Source organism: Arachis stenosperma, chromosome 10 (genome assembly GCF_014773155.1).
Source record: "Arachis stenosperma cultivar V10309 chromosome 10, arast.V10309.gnm1.PFL2, whole genome shotgun sequence".
NCBI lineage: Eukaryota > Viridiplantae > Streptophyta > Magnoliopsida > Fabales > Fabaceae > Arachis > Arachis stenosperma.
The window spans coordinates 7,573,468-7,594,836 of record NC_080386.1 but is presented as its reverse complement, the minus strand read 5'-3'; the positions used below and the strand labels follow the sequence as shown (position 1 = coordinate 7,594,836).

Sequence of the window (21,369 nt, the reverse complement as noted above, 5' to 3'; positions counted from 1 at the left end):
GGGCCAAAACTTCAATTCCTTTAGCCCTGAGTTTCTCTGTAGCCTCTTCAACATTTTGCGTAGAAACAAGGAAATTGAGTAATGAATATAATTAATTGGAGGCAAAGAGGAAGAGAAAAGGAAAAGGACCTGCTTCCGAGAAGAGATGACGACGGAACAGAGGCGGTGACGGCAAACGGCGAATCAGACGCGTGAGAAGGCAGCGCGAGCTCCCTCTCTTTCTCTCTTCGTCGATCTGTCTCCCGGCCGCGGATCGGCGGCTCTGTGGTAACGGTGTTGCTGGATGCGACGGCGGCCTCCCTCCAGCGGTGGCAATGGGACGCGAACGGCGATGGCGGCGAGGCTGGCTCCATGACGATGCAACTTAGGGACGGCGAGGTGGTGATAGCTCGCGAGGATGACGTCGACAGGGCTCCTTGTGACGGTCGCGGTCCTCCTTCCCTCGGCGGCGTCAACGGCGACGGTGGGTTCAGTGCCGCCGGCGCAGCTCCACCTCTCTTCCTCTCCTTTTCTCCCTTTCTTTTCCCCCTTTCTCCTCTTCGCTCCCTCTATTTCTTTCTTTCTTTCTTTTTTTCTTTTCTTTTCTTTTCATTTGTTTTTAGAAGAAGCAGCTGAGTATTGGATTTTTAGGAAGGGATGGTGGTGGTGAATGGCAGTAAGACGGTGTGGTAAAAGGATTAGGGTTTGTGTATAGAATTAGAGATTTTGGGTTTAATTTGAGTAAAATATTTTTAATAAAATTGGAGTATAAAGTATTAATATTTGAAAAACTAACTTAATCTCTAAAATTACTTTAAAATATTATTTGTGGTATAAAAATACTTATTGATTCTCAATAAATTACTCTAATTGAAAATACGTGGTAATACAATTAATTTTCTTTATCTTTAAAAAAAATATTATTTAATTATAAATTTACAAATTAATTTTAATGAAATATTCTAATTAAAGAATTAAAGATAATATAATTAATTTTCTTTGTTTATAAGAATTAAAGTATTAAATTCCAACATTTAAATTATTTAAACCAAATCATATAAAGTTCTTATTATTTTGCATTTGCTAAACTTTATAATTTAAATATAAAAAATAATTTAATAATTATAAAATCAGATAAAATTTTAAATTATTTTAAACTCAATTAATCAAAATTTATTTTAATTATCTTTAATAGAATAATTTCAGGGATTAAAATACTTAATGATAAATAAATCTAAATTAACTCTTAATAAGATCTTCTAAAATTTTTAGGTCTTACACACTATATAAAAAATTTTAATTTTTGAAATAAAATAAAATTATTTTGAAAAAATATATACACAATTTTTTTTATTCTTAAAGTGTTTAACATTTTGAAAAAAAATTGTTATAAAATATACTTATATTTTGTGACAAATAATTAACTTGTTACAAACAATATTAAATTTTGTGACAAATTAATTTTTTGTTACAAAATAACTAGATTTTTTGAAACAAAAAGTTGTTTTGTTACAAAACAATTGGAGTTTTTGAAACAAAAAGTTGTTTTGTTACAAAACAATTGGAGTTTTTGAAACAAAAAAATTTGTTACAAAATATTTTGAATTTTTGCAACTTATTTTTTTTTGTTACAAAATATTACAATATTTTGTAACAAAACACTGTATCATTACAAAAACTAACATAATTTGTAACAAAATAAAACAGGTTGTTACAAAATATTATCATGTTTTGTAACAACTTGTAATGTTGTTATAAAACATTATTCTTTTGTAACAATAAAAAATTGTTATTACAAAATATTTTTTTGTAACAATTTTAAATTTGATACAAATTTTTTGTTACAAATATTTCATTTTCTTGTAGAGTGAGAAGCAACAGATGCAATTTCATGAAAATATTTGTTTGATCTAACATGCCAGGAAGATGAGAAACTCAAAGTTATTTCGTAGAAAATTCTCAAAAAACTCAATGAATAATTTAGCATGTTGCCAATCAAGTGGTGTAGGTGGACTAACTTTCTTTTTTTCCCCACTATCCTCTCCAAACTATTTAAGAAAATCATGTTCTTGATAATAAAGTTTATAAAAAGCTTTTTTCAAATTTCTCGGCATGTTTCAATATTAGATAGGTAGAATTCCACCTAATTAGAATATCCAAGCACACAAGATTTTTAGATTCAATCAACTCAAGCTCAATGTAATCTTTACATTTTTTAATTCTTTGAGGAGAGGACCTAATATACCTTACAGCATTTCTAATGCTTTAAATTGAAGTTTGTTACTCTTTAATTCATTCATTCACTATCAAATTAAGAACATAAGCACAACATCTCACATGCATATACTTTCCTTCACACACCAACTCACCTCTTGCACCTAATTTCCTTTGAAGATAAGTAATAGCTCCATAATTCGAACTTGCATTATCTACTGTGATTGTGAAAATTTGTTCAATTTCCCACTCTCTCAAGTATTTCTCGATTTCTTTTTCTAGCGTATCACCCTTGTGGTTCTCAATTTGACAGAAATTTATAATTCTCTTTTGTAACTTCCATTCCTCATCAATGAAATATGTAGTCAAGCTCATATAATTATAATTTTAATTTGATGTTCAGTAGTCTGTTGTCAAACAAACCCGAGCACATGAGTTTGCCAACCATTTCTTGAGACTGTCATTCTAGATGGTACCGTAAATTTTGGCTCAAATCGATTTAACATCTTGCAAAACCTAATCCCCATCAACATCTTTAAATGGCATTTCATCAAGTACAACAAACTCAGCTACAAACTTCTTACAATCTTCCAAGTTATAACCCTTAAAGACTTTGCATAGATCCTCTTCTTCCTTAATTTTGGACATATAGCTATGAAGTATCCCCTTCTTCCCCAATTTAGTAAATATTCACTTATGAGCACTCTTTAAGTGCTTATTTACGAAATTTGTGCCATGTTTAGTAAGATGATAACTATATTTTTTAGGCAATAATTACATTTAGCCTGGTGTTGTCCCTTTGTCTCAGTCAAAAAATGCTGCCAAATATACTATTTCTTTTCCCTACGAGTAGCTTCTGTATTCTCATCCTTATTTTTTTCATTAACTTGTGGTTCAGCAGGAGTTGTGGCGGCATCAATAGCAGAAGCAGCAAGATTTTCAACTTCAATTTCTATTATTTTATTCTCCTCGGTAATTTATAGAGAAATGTAATTATCTCCTCCTCCCTCCTCCCATTGTTCGTTATTTAAACAAAATAAATCAGTAAACACATAAACACCCACACCTAATTAGAGTTCTAATAACCAAAAATCAACTAAACAAATAAGAAAAAAATAAGTAATAATTTAGAACAACTCAGTAAACTCCAAACACATCAACTAAACAGAACAAATTAGTAAACATATTAACACCCACACCTAATAAAAGTTCTAATAGCCAAAAATCAACTAAACAAATTAGAAAAAAAACAAGTAATCATTTAGAACAACTCAGTAAACCCCAAACACACTAACTAAATAGAACAAATCAGTAAATACATCAACACCCACACCTAATCAGAGTTTTAATAACAAAAAACCAACTAAACAAATCTAGAAAAAAAACAAGTAATAATTTAGAACAACTCGGTAAACCCCAAAAACATCAACTAAACAGAACAAATCAGTAAACACATCAACACCCACTCTTAGTCAGAGTTCTAATAACCAAAAATCAACTAAAAAATCAGAAAAAAAACTAGTAATAATTTAAAACAACACAATATACCCCAAACACATCAACTAAATAGAACAAATTAGTAAACACATCAACACCCACACCTAATAAGAGTTCTAATAATAAAAAATCAACTAAACAAATCAGAAAAAAATAAGTAATAATTTAGAACAACTCAACAAACCCCAAACACATCAACTAAACAGAACAAATCAATAATAATAAACACCACAACATCCCTAAATTCACAATAATAAAAAATCAACACCCACACCCTTAATCAGAATTATAATAATCAAAATCAACACCCACATCCCTAAATTCACAAATTCTGATAATCAAAATTCCTAATCCCTAATCAGAATATTAATTAAATAATAAAATTAATTATTTACTTGAGAAGAAGATCAGAGAAGAGAGCGGAGCAGAAGGAGCAGGACTAGTAGAGTAGAGCAATAGCGGGGTAGTGATAGAGAAGAAGAAGATGACTGGGCCAAGCATTGAAGCGTGAATCGTCACTGAGAAGCAAGGCAGCACCATATGTCGTCATTCGTCAGACGATCATTAGTCGTCACCGTCATCAGTCAAACGAGGAGCTTCGCTGGTGACTGGGGTGAGACACGGAGGGCTGAGAAAAGAGGACGGGAGGAAGGGGAGACTGCGGGGTGCGTACTTACTGGGAGTGCGTCGTGCGTGGTTGCGTGCTGGGAGACTGGAAGTGAGAGAGAAGACGAGGTCAGGGGTCACTGGGGGCCGTGGGGGTGGGGACTACCAGACTGGGGAGTGGAGAGTGGGGAGTTGGGACTGGGGGAGTTGGGACTGGGGGAGTGAGGCTAAATGGCTGAGGGAGGCAGTGAATGATTGAATGCATTATTGCCCTAGCCCCTAATTGTGTGATTTGTAATTGTGTATGATGATCGAACCGGGTTTGGATGACCCGAGCTATGGCCTGGTCCCGGTTTTGCTTCCTTCCCAGATTTCATTTCTTCTCCCCGGGTCACTTCGAGTTCAGGTCTTCATCATCCAAAATTCTTTGAGCACGGGCTAGATCTTTGGGCCGGACCAGGCCGTGTGCACCCCTAGCCATTAGTGAGTGCATTCGTGGAGCGATGGAGTCCAGAGACGCATACTTTCCATATGTTATTTGGGGAGTGCACGATTACGCTATAGGATGTAGCGTTCCAGTTAGGGCTCCCGATCGATAGTCAATACGTCAATGGATGTATCATATACTTTGAGAGATACATCGAGAGTGGCCGCCCAGCATGGGCTTGGTTCGAGGAGCTATTGGGTATTTTACCTCCTGCGAACTACATCAACAAGTTCACAGTGAAGTGCACTTGGATGTAGGAGACGTTCAGTGAGCTTTCTCAGGGCGTAGATGATGCTACGGTTAGGAGGTATGCCTGGGCGTATATAATGATGCTGTAATCGATCCAGCTCTTCGATGACAAGTCTGGTATTTACATTCATTGGCTACTCTATGTAGCCATGCTAGAAGACATGGATCGATACAGTTGAGGTCTGCTACTCTCTCATGGTTATACAATACATGTGTCGTGTGGCCAACAGAAATGTTGTAAAGCCATCCGGTCCATTGCAACTCCTTTAGTCATGGATTTTTTGGCAGTTCCCTTGTTTCATGCCTGATGGATTTGATACCCTTCATGGGCCGTTAGCCTCGAGATATTTGTTGTTTATTTATGGTATGTTTGTTAATATTTTTAATGGGTTATTTCCATTGTTGATAAAATGTCTTGGGTCGCATATGGTTAGGTTATCAGTGAACATTGAGCAAGAAGGGGCATCGAGTCGTGCATTGGAGGCTCAGGATAGATGTACTTCAGGCCGAGGATGTGAGTATTTAGTCTTTCAATATATTTATCATTAATGTTATTTTGTTAATTTTACTGTTTATGATGACATGTCATAACTATTTCTATTCATAGTTCACGTAAATGTCATATAGCTCGCCTGATGTCATTCAGGTGGTGCATCCCGAGATACTAGAGCCACGACATATGGCATTATGGAGGTCTGCGACGGTATTGATCTACTTTGTTATCATAGAGTGACATCAGGTGAATTGGGTGCTACCACAGTTTGGTGGAGTACATCATTGACTCCGGATAGCACTCGATATTGTCACATTGATTTTTTGATATCGAAGGATGGCTGAGACGGAGATCGTTAGTTTTTCAGTACCTTATAGAGTTAGCATATTCATTGGACTAACAGGGTGCAGCATGTGTTACAATTTGATGTTGTTCCAAATCCATGACCGTCACATGCGTACTTGGAGTGGTGACATGAGCATGGTAGGAGATTCTTGTCGCCTGAACTCTTCTTCACTGATTCTAGGGCAGTTGCAATCCCGGCTGAGGCGATGCAGAGAGGTCTAGGACAGGTTCCTAATATGGATCACGTGCCTAACGTCCTAGACAGACGTCGTGTTGGGACATGTTTAAGTCAGCATGAGTGGAGGTGGCTCGACGATGTGATTGATACATTGGATGACAGGGGTCAAGGTCATAGAGGAGCTAGGAGTCGTGGCCGATGAGGAGGGAAGAGTGGTGGTCGAGGTAGAGCTCGACGTGGAGGGAGAGGCGGAGAGGATGATGATGGTGGTGATGAAGAGGGTGGTGACGGTGAGAATGATGGTGGAGATAATGACGGTGAGTGATGGAGGTGGTGGTAGAGGACATGATGGTGGGATGGGTGGTGAATATGGAGGAGGTGGCGAAGGCCATGATGGTGGATATGATGGTGGAATGGGTGGTGGTTATGGAAGAGGTGATGGCTGTAGTGGTGATGGAGGAGGTGTTAATGGAGATGCTGGTTATGGTGGTGGCATATTAGGTGACGATGGAGGTGGCAGAGATGGTGGTGGAGAGTTTGGTGATTATTTTTTCGTGATTCCTAACAGTGATGTGGTGGTGCACGAGAGCTAGATGTACATTAGCCCAGGTGACGTGTTATCAGACTTGCTTCGATTTTGTATAGATTCATTGTCAAATTTGGACATGCATATAATATTATTGCTTTTAGGACTATCATGTAATATTGGTTGGTGTTTGGTTTGTTCATGTGTTTTGCCCACAAAATATATATATATATATATATATATATATATATATATATATATATATATATATAAAAGGTCTATTAATTTTATTTATAACATCTTTTGATTTTCATTTAATAAAACTTAATGGTACAAATAAAATAGCGCATTTAATACACACAAAATTGTTTGCCTCATTTTAAACGTATCCGTATTTATGGTATCTACATTTAGGAAAATGCTATTTGTACATTAAAATTAGCCACTAATATATTTATGTATAAATATATGTGTGGTTTAATTTATTTTCAATGTGTATTTGTATTTTAACATGTATTTTATACTGATGGTTGACTTTGGTGACTAATTTTAGTGTACACGTAACATAATCTCTAAATTTAAAATATAAATAAAAGGTTAATTTTTCACAACTATAAAGATATATAATTTATTATGATAAAGAGTATTAAACTTAAATATTATTCATTAAATAAATATGTACTTAATATAGGTTATTATAAATTTGGTTAAATCTTTAAGAATCTGATAGGAACTTTTTAATATTAGGTTGAAAATCATAAAATTCTGTATAAAGGAGTCAATTTCCAATATAGAATTATAATTTTGTATTGTATATAAAAATCCAACTTTAAAAAAGATAAAAGTAATAAATTAGCCTTCATTTTCTAAAAATATTATACATATTAAACTGCAACAAAATAAAACAATAATTAAGTCCGTGATATTTTTGAGAAATTGCAATCTTAATCTTCAATTATATTTAGAAGAAATTATTTTCATAAATAGATTAATTTATCATAAGATTCTAAACATACTAGCTTCTTCAACTCTTCTTTTTTCATTTTTAATCCTTGCTTCGAGTCTTTCAGGGCTAAAATCTGAATCTTAATAAATTTAATATTTTACGTATTATTCAATCAAGAATTTTAGAGATCCAAATTCAATTTGAAACGTGAATTTGTTTTTGCAAAGTGTTCTGTGCGTATGAGTCTGAGGTATGACAACTTCCTCCGTTGTCGGTCAAGTTTCAGGTGGAAGAGTTATACGTCGGCTGGGCTTGGAACACCACGGCGGGAGCACCTGCAAAAAGCATTCCGACGCTCAAGTAAGAATATGAAATAAGAGAAGTGATAATAATAAATAAGAGTGAGTTATGTGACCTGTCTCTTCCGAACTTATTTACTTGCTTATATAGGCGTGTAGTTTGTTCAGTTGGAGCTTGTTTTGGGATTCTCCACGCTTACTGAAGTCAGTTTTGATGATAACGTTTGACTTGGTTTGAGAAGGTTCGAGCTTTGTTAAGCTCGTCCGGATTTTGTGGTAACGGTTTTAGAGATAGTTTTTGACTTGTTGGAAGCTATTATCAGATTACGTAGCCGAGCTCTGACTTGACTTTTCCGGATTATTAGCCGAGTTTAATTTTGGGTTGTTAGCCGAGGTATAGGGTACGTATCATAGCCCCCAAGCTTGCCTTGTGTTCCAGAGGAAACATAGGCAAGCTTCTAGTTTCTTCGTATACCTCGGCTATTGTAGGCATAATGCCCCCGAGCTTGCATTTATTCCTGTCCAGTAATCTAAGCCGCGGTATAACTCCTTCTGATGCCGAGGTATAACTCATTCTTCCGTGTGTATGGAGTTTTCTGTCCTAAGAGCACAGACGCCAAGCTATACTTCATCGCTGAGGAACACCAGAGGAGGTTGGGACCAATAAAGAGACTCCAACGCTCAAGTCAGAAAGAGTTTTTTTAGTTTTTTTTTTAAAGAGAAAATAAAAGGGAGAGTTCTTTGTGTACTTATCCTGCTATGTTTACTTGGTTCTGTTTATATAAGATTTGTATATGACTTGATTGTGGTATGTTCTCCTCATTCCGAGATATGAGGCATGGATACAGTCTGAGAATCTCGCAAAGAATTATTTGGTGGCTTCTTTGAAAAGGTCTTTTTAGGGTCATCAGCAAGTAATCGTTCTCTTTTTGAATTTGCTGCACTTGGCCTGTTTTGAATTTGCAAGTGGCCGAGCTATAGCTTACGTGGCCGACTTGTAAGGACAGATCAGACATAATCTTCGAATTATAGCTTGTATCCGCCGAGTTATAATGACCAGATCACAGCCCCAAGTTTGACCTATTTATTTTTAAGAAAAAGCAGATTGAGCTTTTATGAAAATTGAGTTATAACTCGGCAGGATGTAGAAGAGATGCGGTTGTGTTATAAATTGAAGATATAAGGATTAGCCCCCAAGATCAACCTGATAATCTTGAAAATAAAATTGGACAAGTTTGTCATTGAAAAATTGCTTATTTCAATATATTTTTGAACGAGCTGATTGTTTGTTGGAATGTTGCCGACTTATAGGTGATTGTTTGTTGGACTGACGCCGACTTATAGGTATCGGTTTGTTGGACTGAGGCCAATTTATAGGTGTCGGTTTGCTTTGATTGATTCAAACTTATAATTATCAGTTTGTTTGAAGTCATTCTGACTTATAGGTATCGGTTTGTTTAGATTAATTCCAACTTATAGGTGTTGGTTTGTTGAATTGATTCAAACTTATGGTTTCCGGTTTGTTAGATTGGTTTCGACTTATAACTGTCGGCTTATTTTTGTATGTCGACTTTAATATAGTTTGCCATAATATGTGTAGAGCGTAAACAATAGCTGAACTAAAGGCATGGATAAAAATAAAGAATGACGAAGTTAAAAATAATATACTCTTTATTGAGGATTACTCTCTTAATATAGAAGGTATATGATGAAAGTGCCTCATTAAAACCTCTCCAAACAATTCGGTGTAGAAAAAAGTCGTGTGAGTAGAAAAAATAGTACATCTTCGAGTCATAGTTCTTTTCCTAGTAGTGCTTGAAGGGTATAAGTCTCCTGCCGATCAATTTGTTGATTCAAAAAGATCCTCTTGGTCATCTTCTTTTGATTGAGTTGGTTTATTGATCTGCCGAGCTTCTCTAAGCTCTTCTATTTCCATCTATCCAACTGCTTTTTCTCGAAATTCAGCTAAAGTCTTTGGCTTGGTCACGGCTATAGTCTCTTGAAATTTTTTAGAACGGAGGCCGCTTTTAAGTGCGTGCAGGTGGACCTTGGGACTGAGGTCTGGAATCTCTATAGTTACCTTGGTGAATCGTGTCATATAGTCCTTCAGACTCTCGTGTTGTCCTTGTTTGATAGTGCTTAGATAGTCCAATCCGTGTACATATATCCTTGATGCGGCGAAGTAATCAATGAAAGACCTCGCCAACTCTTCAAAAGAAGAAATTGTACCTGCAGATAATTTAGAGAACCAGAGTAAAGCAACACAATCGAGATAAGTGGAAAAAGCTCGGCAAAGTATGGGCTCATTATTAACGCCGTTAAAAAACATCATGGACTGAAATTTTTTAATGTGAGCACGGGGTCACCAATCCCCTTGTATGGCTCCAAGGAGGTGGGCAGCACAAGGTTCTTTGGCATTTGGAAATTGGTAATCTCTTCAGAGAAAGGATTGTCTAACGTCAACTTCTCCCTTGGCGGGGTGATGCTTAGAGGGTCTGTGTTGCCCAGGGCCGAGCTTTTAGAGTTTCCTTCCTCGTTTTTTCCGGCATTATTATGGGCGGACAGCTCGGCTATCCTTCGAACTTCTTTCTGGAGTTCAGCAATCTGAGCTAGAAGCTCGACTTGCGTGAGCTGATGAACCGAATTATCGGCCATGTTGGATGATCGAAAATCCTACAAAAAAAAAAGAGTAAAGAGTATAACACTCGAGTTTTTAAAATTAAATTTTACGCTTTGAATTTAAAAATAAAATTTAATTTAATTATGACTTATTCTATTATTTTAAATTATCTATCAGAAACTATATTGATAGTTACCGTCTAAATTAATTTTTATAAATATTATTATTATTATTATTATTATTATTTAGTTATATTTATTTGGCCGAAGCCATTAAGATTTGTATTATATTATTCCAATATTATATTATTACTTGTTTATAACATGACACATGCTCTCTTTTTATATATAACCAAATGAAAGAATTAGAAACGTGGCTTATGTGCTCTTGTGCATATATATATACATACATATAATTGTTACACATGCCACTCTTAATTATTAATCAATGACAACTAATGAAGCATTAGCCACCACAAATTATCCAATCATTCCTATAAGCCTTATCACCTTCATTTCTTTACTCTCACCACCGAATAGAACTTGGCAAAAAAAGAAGAAAGAAAGGCCGAGAGAGAATGTGAGCTTTCATGGAAACCATGAGTTTTTAGCTTCAATTTTTTGAGATTCGTAACTCCAATAAAAAAATCTAATCCGATAAAAGTGTTCGTATCTTCCTCCTCTACGCGTTGACGTTATTTTTGTTCGGTGGAAGCTGACGGTAATATAGCTCCCCTTCCTCTTGAGTTCGGCCAATTGGAGTTCTAGGAGGCACAGACGATTCTTGACGTTTTTCTCTTCAGCAGCTCAGTCAGAAAGTTTTTCCAAAACTTTTGTTGATTTTGATTTCATATGGAGGTAGGGGATTTTGTTTTGAAATTAACTGTTTTTAAACTATGAATGCCATGGAAGTCTAGTGGGTATTTGTAAATAATTTATGATTGTTTGAAATGACTGAATTTGATGAATATGTATTTGATTTCTCGATTGAAAAGATGTTGAAAATGGTTCAGTTGGGACCCGAAAAAGGGTGGCTAACCCCGAGTTTTAGGGAAAGTGCTGCCGAAATTTTATAAAAATCTGAGGTTTTATTTGAAAAGTTATTTTAAAAGATTTGGTTTTGGAAAATTAAATTATTTGAGATTTATTTAGTTGAGAAAAGGTGTATTCTATTTTTAAACTAGATTTATTAAGAAAAACAAAATGTTTTAAATCCAATTTTGTAAGGAGAGATTTTGTTCTAAGTGTTGTTTTGAGTTTGTTTTTTTAAAGAAAAAGAATCTCTGTCACAGGAGAGCAGAGAACAAAGATTAAAGGAATATATTAATTAATGAAGCGTCTGCCACAGGAGAGCAGATGTGACATTGTTTGGGCCTTAGTGCCAAATGTAAAGTGGGGACGTCCACACACTGAGAACTGTTTTCCAGATGTACGCTTATTGATTTGGAAAGTCACACTGATGCGGCCTAGCCGTACGACTTATAAGCACACTGATGCATCTGGAAAGCCATATCTGGGACTTGTGCCCGGGTAATGTCGGGAGCGGGTAGGCAACCGACACATGAGCTCATGGCCTGCGTTAGGGATAGACATGCATCATGTTGTTTGCACATTTGCATTTGATTGCGCTTGCTTGTTTTATTACTTTGTGATTGTATTGTTTGTCGTATTGTGACTTGCTTGTACATTGAATTGAATCTCTTGCTTGCACTATTTGTTTGTGAGTGTATTAAAGTGATTACGAATTGACATTTGACTGAGGATTAACTATGTGGCTGAGAGACAGAAAATGTGACTAGTTTTATATTTAAAATTTGTTTTGAGTTTAGAAATTTAAAGAAAAGTAATTATTTATCTAAAGTAGAAATAAAAGTATTTCCAAAGGGTTAACAAAATAGTTTTACTAAGTAAGTTAATTATTTGCATTAAATTCATTACTTTTACGGCATTCCCATTCCCTACTGAGAACGTGTGGTTTGTTCTCACCCCAAAATCTTCCACCCTTTCAGTGACACAGGTTCGAAGATTCAGTTAGAAGATGCTGACGACTAGTAGATTTACTTGTGATTCCTGTTGTTTTTATAGAGTTCCCTCGCCCTTGTTGCTTTAAGTTTTATTTTATCTAGAGGGATAGGTATTGTATTTGAGTTTTATTTTGAATTCATTTGTATAGCATTTATTATTATTAATAATTGTGTGATTTGAATTACTACAAATAATTTTCTGGTATTTTCTTATAAACTGAAACGCGATATCGACCTAAAGGCTCAATATTAAATAGTAAATAAGGAGAACAGGTTAGTAACTCCTTACTTTTGGTACGATCATGACGTGCTAAAGGTTAGGGTGTTACAAAGAGTTAGGTAGAGAAAATAGTGGGGTTAAATTAATTCAGGACCCCACGGTGGGCGCCAAATATTCTGTGCATATGAGTCCGAGGTATGACAACTTCCTCCGCTGTCGGTCGAGCTTCAGGTGGAAGAGTTATACGTCGGTTGGGTTTGGAACACTGCGGCCGGAGCACCTGCAAAAAGCACTCCGATGCTCAAGCAAGAATATGAAGTAAGAGAAGTGATAATAATAAATAAGAGTGAGTTATGTGACCTGTCTCTTCCGAACTTATTTACTTGCTTATATAGGCGTGTAGTTTGTTCAGTTGGAGCTTGTTTCGGAATTCTCTACGCTTACTGAAATCAGTTTTGATGATAACGTTTGACTTGGTTTGAGAAGGTTCAAGCTTTGTTAAGCTCGTTCGGATTTTGTGGTAACGGTTTTAGAGATAGTTTTTGTCTTGTTGGGAGCTGTTATCAAATTACGTAGCCAAACACTGACTTGACTTTTTCGGATTATTTGCTTAGTTTAATTTTGGGTTGTTAGGCGAGGTATAGGGCACGTATCACAAAGTATAAAATTCAACCATCTTAAAGTCTCGGATGGTTCAATTACTATTAGTGGAGTCACTGACATAATTACTGTAATAGTAATGATGATGGTGGTAAAATAGTTGATGTTGACTATGATAATGATAAATGATACAAAAAAGTAGAAATAGTTTTCAGAATTTGAAGATGACAGAAAATATAAGAGATCATTTAAAAATTTTGAATAAATTTTTAAAAATTAACAAAAATTTAAATTTTGAATATTTTTATTAAATATATTTTATTTTTTATAAATGTAATATTAATTTTATTCTTTAATGGATAATTTTATTGGCATTTTAAAGATTCGATAGTAATGGTAGGTTTTTCTATTCAAACTAATATTGCCATTCATTCAATCTGACGGACAGATTGTCGTTCTGTTTGCGTAGTGGACTGGTAGTTGACTAGTTGCTGTGAATTGTGAAGGTGCCACAAGTTGAAGGTAGGTGCAACTAATAATAGTATATTACATTATATGTATATTAAAAGAGGAGTTTTTTGGTGGCCAAGAATATAGTGACTAAGAATAACCAAATTTTAACTGATCTATGTAAAAAGAATAAATGGTGACAATAATAATTATGAATGATTTTATTAAGTGTGTGAGTGCTATATGTATTGCAGAGTATATTTGTAATTATATTTTTTAAAAAGTGCTTCATGTATATGGACTTTATATGTAATTGGACAAAAACAAACATCAAGCAATTGCTATTTTTTTTAAATTAATTTAATATAAGGTGTTATCTAATTTTTTTTGACAAAATATTTTTTCAAATTATTAAAGTTATTTTTTTCAAGAAAATTTATTATTTAATTAGACAAAATGTATTTCAAAAATAAAAATTCCATTAAAGTGATGAGAATAATTTTAATGATTACGTACATAATTACTATTTACTATTAATTAAAAAATGTTAGCTAAATATTTGTATTATATATTTTAAATTACGAAATAGATAAATATAAAATATGCGGAAACAATTTTTTATTAAATATACCACATGTTGTTATGAAATTGTTTTACAATTATTCATGTTGTTTTATTAAACTATGCTACTATTTTTATTAGAGAATTGTTAAAGAATCATTAAAATTTATTCTTTTAGCTATCATTTTAATCATAGACTCAATTCTTTTAGTCTAATTTTTTTAATCTAGTAATTCAACAACATACTTTATCTCATATTTTTAAACATTGATGGCTAAATAATAACCAAAAGTAGAATTAAAATTTTAAACAAAATAAAAGAAATTAAACCTTTTTATTTTTTTGACAAAATAAAATAGTTGAAGTAGATGAAGCAATAAAATTTTAGTTTAATCAATAATTTATTTATTTTTTTAATTTTTTTTGGACTTGGTTCAAAGTCCACAAAAACAAATCTGACTCAAAAAATAGCTAAGTTTTGACTGGTGATCTATGAATAATATGAGAGTATAAATTTATAAAGTGTTTAAATTTTATAAGAAGTTATTATTATTTTGAATAAAAATAACTATTAAACAGTATTGTTGATATTACTATAGTTATTATTATTTTTATTCTTGGTATTATTGATATTATTGTTGCTATTATTAAAAGAAAAATTTTTGGACATTATTAATCTTTAGTTCTTTTGACTATCTTTTGGTCAATATAAATACTAAATTATCTTTAATAGATAAATTTTATTAATTTATGTATTTAAACTCTGAATAATAATTTATGTGTGCAAAATTTTAATAAACATAGGTATAAATTATATGCTTATTGTGTATAAAATTTTTGTAAATATGAGTACAAATTATTATCGGTTAAATGCTGGAGGAATATTTAAAAGTTAAATAATATTTTTACTATTGTTACATCTTAATATTTTCAGAATTATACTATATAAATCTGGTTAGACTTATAAATTTTTTTTATTATAATTATTTGTTACCATAAAATTTAAAATATACAAAATTTATGCTGAGGTGCCACTTTAGACGGTTATATATAGGTTATTTTTTCGAAAACAAAATTTATGGTTTAAAGTTATATGTTTGTAGAAACACTTTTTTTTTTGTTGAAAATTAAATACAAAATTTGAATTTCAATTTATTAATTTTAAGTTTTTTTTTATCTTTTATTGTAATATGCAGGGGCAGTAGTGACTTCATCCACCCCTCAAATTTTAAAGAATTATGCCTACATATGGAATATATGTCTAAGAAAATAAAAAATATTATATAATTTAATAATTTTATATGTGTTATTTTTTATTTGTGATAGATTTATAGCTTAATTATTGTCTTTTTTTTATGTAATTCTCATATAAAAAATGTAATTACCGAAAAGAATTTATAACATTTTTTTATATACCTGGATAAAATCAACTCAATAATATTATATTATTTCTAGATTGTTTTTATGTAATGAAAAAGATCTAAAAAAAATTATCTAAAATTTGACTCCTCTCTATTAAAAATTTTAGATCCGTTCCTGGTAATGTAAATACAAAAATATTTTATACACAACTAAAATTAAAATATATTTTTTCATAATTTTACATGGATATCCTAAAAAAATACGAATAATTTTTTTGTGTCTTATTTTTATGTTTCGTGCTTGTCAGTGTCCATTTATTCTCTAATTTTGAAACTTATAGTTTTGGAATTACTAAATAATATGCATAATTATGGATATACTAATTAAAAAACTTAAAAATTTTTAGTTAAATAAAAAATAATAAATTAAAATCTTAAAAAGCATAAAAATTAACAAATTTATTTCACAAATTGTGGTAGTTTTGCACGTTTTATATTATATTTGTTTCTTTAAAATCGTGTACAAGGACCATGCTTATATAAATATTGAGAGGACAAAAAAAATAACAATGCACTTAATTTTAAGACAATCTGATATTAATGATTTTTAAATAGTTTATTTAATTAAGTCAATTTTTGAAAGTACGAAATTATGAATTTATGATTTATGGAAATCAGATTTAATATGGATTGACAAAGCGAAAAAGTAAATCTTATTAAAAAAATTATTATGAATATTTTTAATAAGAACAATGCTATATGATCAATAAGTATTATTATTTTTGGTCAGCACTTAACCGATAATAATTTATACTCATATTTACAGAGATTTTATACACAATAAATTTATAGTTTGCACCTATATTTACCAAAATTTTGCACACATAAATCATTATCACTTGCATCCAAATTTTTCAGAGTTTAAACACAAATTAATAAAATTTATCTATTAAAGATAATTTAGTATTTATATTGACCAAAAAATGGCCAAAACAACTAAAGATTAACGATCTTCAAAAATTTCTTTTTTAATAATAACAATAATAATATCAATAATACCAAGAACAAAAATAATAATAACTATGATAATATCAACAATATTGTTTAATAGTTATTTTTATTCAAAGTAATAATATTTTTTTTATAAAATTTAGACACTTTATAAATTTATCCTCTTATATAATTCATAGACCAGTCAAAACTTAGCCATTCTTTAAGTCAGATTTATTTTTGTGAACCTTGAACCAAGTCCAAAAAAAAAACAAATTATTCATTAAACTAATAAATTTTATTATTTCATCTACCTCAACTATTTTATTTTGTCGAAAAAATTAAAAGGTTTGATTTTCTTTATTTTGTTTAAAATTTTAATTCTACTTTTGGTTTTTTCAATTTTTATAATAAAATAATAAGAAGAGGAATACTGGAAGATTATCAAAATTTATTATTTTTTGTCATTATTTAGTCATCAATATTTAAAAATATGAGATAAATATATTGTTAGATTACTAGACTAAAGAAACTAGACTAAATAAATTGAGTCTATGGTTAAATGATAACTAAAAAAATAAATTTTAATATTCCCTTAGCATTTCTCTAATAAGAATAGTAGCATAATTTGATAAAATAACGTAAATAATTATAAAACAATTTTATAACAACATGTGGTATATTTAATAAATAATTATCTATGCATATTTTATATTTATCTATTTCGTAATTTAAAATATATAATATAAATACTTAGCTAATATTTTTCAATTAATAGTAAATAGTAATTATGTACGTAACCATTAAAACTACTCTCATCACTTTAATAGAATTTTTATTTTTGAATAATAAATTTTTTTGAAGAAAAACTTTAATAATTATTTGAAAAAAACATTTTGTCAAGAAGAATTAAATAACACCTTATATTAGATTAATTTAAAAAAAATAGCAATTGTTTGATGTTTGTTTTTGTCCAATTACATATAAACCCATATACATAGAGTACTTTTTTAAAAATGTAATTACAAATATACCCTGTAGTACATATAGCACTTACACACCTAATAAAATCATTCATAATTATTATTGTCACTACTTGTCCTTTTAATATAGGTCAGTCAAAATTTGGTCATTCTTGTCCACTATATTCTTGGCCACCAAAAAATTCTCCATATTAAAATCCGTCGCTATAATTAATTATTAATATAAAATATATATTAAAATATAAATATATATTAAAAATAAATTAAAAATATATTTATATAAATATATTAGTAATTAATTTTAATAATTAATTTTAATATATAAATAATATTTTTGTATATATTTACATATCCGTGAATTATAATTTGTTTCCCAAAAGATTATGATATTATCAAATTCAAACTCCAACAATCAACTTGAGATATTTTATCGAATATTATTTATTTTGAGGAGTTGGGATGTTTTATATACGGTTGTTTCTAATATTTTTGAAATCATAATCACTTAGATAGAGAGTAACGTACTTATCATGTTTATTAATATGATAATATCGCAATTATATTATCGTTATGCTAGACTATTATACTATAATAGTTGATGACTATTATATTTTAAAAATTTTTGTTAAAAATAGAATAAAATTACATTTTTAATTTGATCAATTACAAATCTAATTAAGTTTGTAAAATATTTATGTATTTTTTATGAATAAAATTTTTTAGTTATTTTATGTATTTTTTTATGTGTATTTAAATGAGGTAAGTGATTTACTTTATTTATTGTATAAAAAAATTAAAGGATTCAATCTAAAATAATTATTAGTGTTACTTCTTTAATTTTAATTTTATCTCTTTTATATAAATTATTAAGAACAAATTCTTTTAAAGTCTAATAGAAAAATTTTTTCGACGTCTTAGGTTACTAAGAACATATTTTCTAGAGATTTAATAAAAAAAAATCTTATCTTATTTTTTTGTTGTGTCTTTTGTTACTTATTTTTTTATAATTTGGTATCAGTTATAGATTTTAAGTAAAATTTTTATTTACCTACCCATTCTAAAGTTTTTTCTTTAAAGTCACATTCAAGAAAAAAATCGAAAAATTCAAGAAAAAAACACCAAAAAAAAGAATTTCAAAAAATAATAAAAGAGATAGTATTTTTGAAAAATATAGTACAAAAAAAAGAAAAAAAATATCATACAATTAATAAGGTCGTTAATTTTCATTTTTAAGTATCTAAAATTTTATATTTATTTTAAATTACTTTAGAAATTATTCTAGTGTCAAATTGAAAGTTTCTATCATTAAAATTATCTTAGTTTAGTATCTATTTTTTCTTTTATTTTTAAAGTACCACTTGTTTAAAGCTATTTAATAGCATAGTTGCTGGATTCGATGAGTAAGACTAATATTAAAAAGGGTCCTAAAATTTTTATGGGGCAACTTTTTATTTAATTAAATAAAAAAATTACAGATGAGGTTAAATTTAACTATTATACAATAATGAAATATTTAGTCAATTTGATCACTAAGTTGGAGAAGCAACATCAAGTTATGACAATTTGGCTATTTTCTTAAGTAAGCAAAAAAGAACTTGACTCTCTTTAAAAGCTAATTTTATAAGGTTTAAAAAGGAATAAAGTTTGATGATAAGACAAAATTTAAAATTGCGAATTTCAAAAAGAATCACATAAAATACCATAAGAAGAAGAATTCTTTTAATCCTATTTCTAATTTTTTTTCAAAACCAATAATAAAAGAATTTGTTGAGTATGTTTTAAGTGGAGATGAATATTTAGAGAAACCAAAAATAAAAAAGTTATTAAAAAAGTCATTAGAGTGTGAGCAATTTGAAAAATAAAAGAGAAAATAGAAGAATTTGAGAGAAGAAGTAAATGAAAAAAAAAAGAGTGAGTGTTTGAGCAAAAAGAGTCCATTTTTAAGTGAAAGAGAGAATTTTGACAAAAAAAAAAAGAAAATAGTAAGAGAGAGGAGTTAATAAAAAAAATGAAAGCAATAAACACACTTATAAAAGAAATTTAGATAATTCTAAGTTTGACAAGAGTACTTTAGTGACATTGAATTTGAAAAAGTCTTTAATTTATTATATATCCACACTCCAAAAAATTTGCTAAAAATCGTCGAATTTATTGGAGGAATTTTAAAAAAAATCTGACCGTATAAGTGTTGCTGATAATTGATTACTAACAGATTTTATGGATCCAATACTAATTACTGTCCGAAGCTTTTAGAGTGGTCGATTTTATTTGCTATTACCATTAGGATAAATTCGATCTGTAAAGTTTGCATGCCATTTTAAGTAACAGTCTAATACTTTTAAACTAGGCTTATGTTTTATTTAGATTATATTGGTTGTTGATATTCAAATTTTACAAAATTTTTAAAATAAAATTTTATGTAAAATAATTTATAAAAAAATAATGAATAAATAGTTTTTATTTTTTAAAAGCCATTTGAAAATAATAAAAATCGTGATCAAAAATAAAAAATGTAACTTTTCTAATAAAATATGCTTTGCCAAAATAAATTTAAACTCTACACATATTTTAATGCGCAAATATTACAAAATTCTAAATTCTAAGAAATTCGATTTCTTTCCATACAAAAATTATCATCATAAAAATTTATTAAAAAATATGTCTATTTAATGTTTTTCACTCACACTAAATAAAAAATTTAAAGAACAAGAAATAAGACGACAATGTTACTGACTGTGTCCGTTCTTAAAATGTAATATATTCATTGTTCTTAAAAACTTAAAATTTCAAATCTTAACTCACAAGAAAGGAATAAGGATAAAGAAATTTTTTTGGAAAAGTATAGGTAGGCAATAAATATACTAAACAATATGAATAATAAATATATCGGATGTTCAATTCATTAAATGTGCGGATGATTATCCTAATATTAAGATTTAGGTAGGTAATTTGAGAGTGTAATGTATTTTTATTTTATTAAGTCTATTTTAAAATTTATTGTTCAAATTATTCATAAAAATTATTGTCTACCTAATAATTCTTTTTTTTTTATTAGAATAAAACATAAATGATGAAGGAGAATGGAAAATTTTATGAAAATACAAACCCAAGCAATAGGACATCATTTTTGAATTTAAAAGACGGAGGTGAAATCGATTTGTCCAATTATTAACAATATCTACGGGGTTGAAAAAAAAAACATGTTATCATTCGGGATTTTTTTAATAATAAAATAAAAAATTCATATTTTTTTAAATATGATTTAGATTTTAATTTTTAAAATACGAGTTTTTTTTGCATTTAAATAAATTTGTCGGGGATTAAACGATTAGGCGAATTTGTCAATTTTTATAGAATTTGCTGGGTTAGACGAACTTACTTAAATGCCAAAAAATACTCGTATTTTAAAAATTAAAATCTAAAATTCATGTTTAGGAAAATATAAATTTTTTTATTTTATTAGTAAAAAAAATCCGTCATCATTCTACCGTCTTCCAACTAATCGCAGGTCCGCTATAACTATTTTTATATGTCGTTGGAATTCAATTGGTCAATTACTATTCTTCAAAAAACGCTTTATCTTTCGGATAAATTGTTGTGGTAAAACATAAATATTTATTCTATAAATTATAAATTTAATAATAATCAATTTTTCAATTTATTATTTTATTCCTCTCTCCGGTGAATATGATAGGAGTACCGAGTCGGTTTACCCATATAACACCATAAAAATTTAACAAAA

At 30.0% G+C, this 21,369-nt stretch overlaps 1 protein-coding gene across 1 annotated transcript; it reads left to right on the top strand.

Annotated features, from left to right (window-relative positions):
- Positions 1–351: 351 nt before the first annotated feature.
- LOC130956680 (uncharacterized) lies at positions 352–6,641 on the top strand. Its single transcript, XM_057883695.1, has 3 exons — positions 352–463; positions 5,679–5,771; positions 6,211–6,641. The coding sequence occupies exons 1-3, from the start codon at positions 352–354 to the stop codon at positions 6,639–6,641; spliced, it is 636 nt and encodes a 211-aa protein (XP_057739678.1).
- Positions 6,642–21,369: the final 14,728 nt, after the last annotated feature.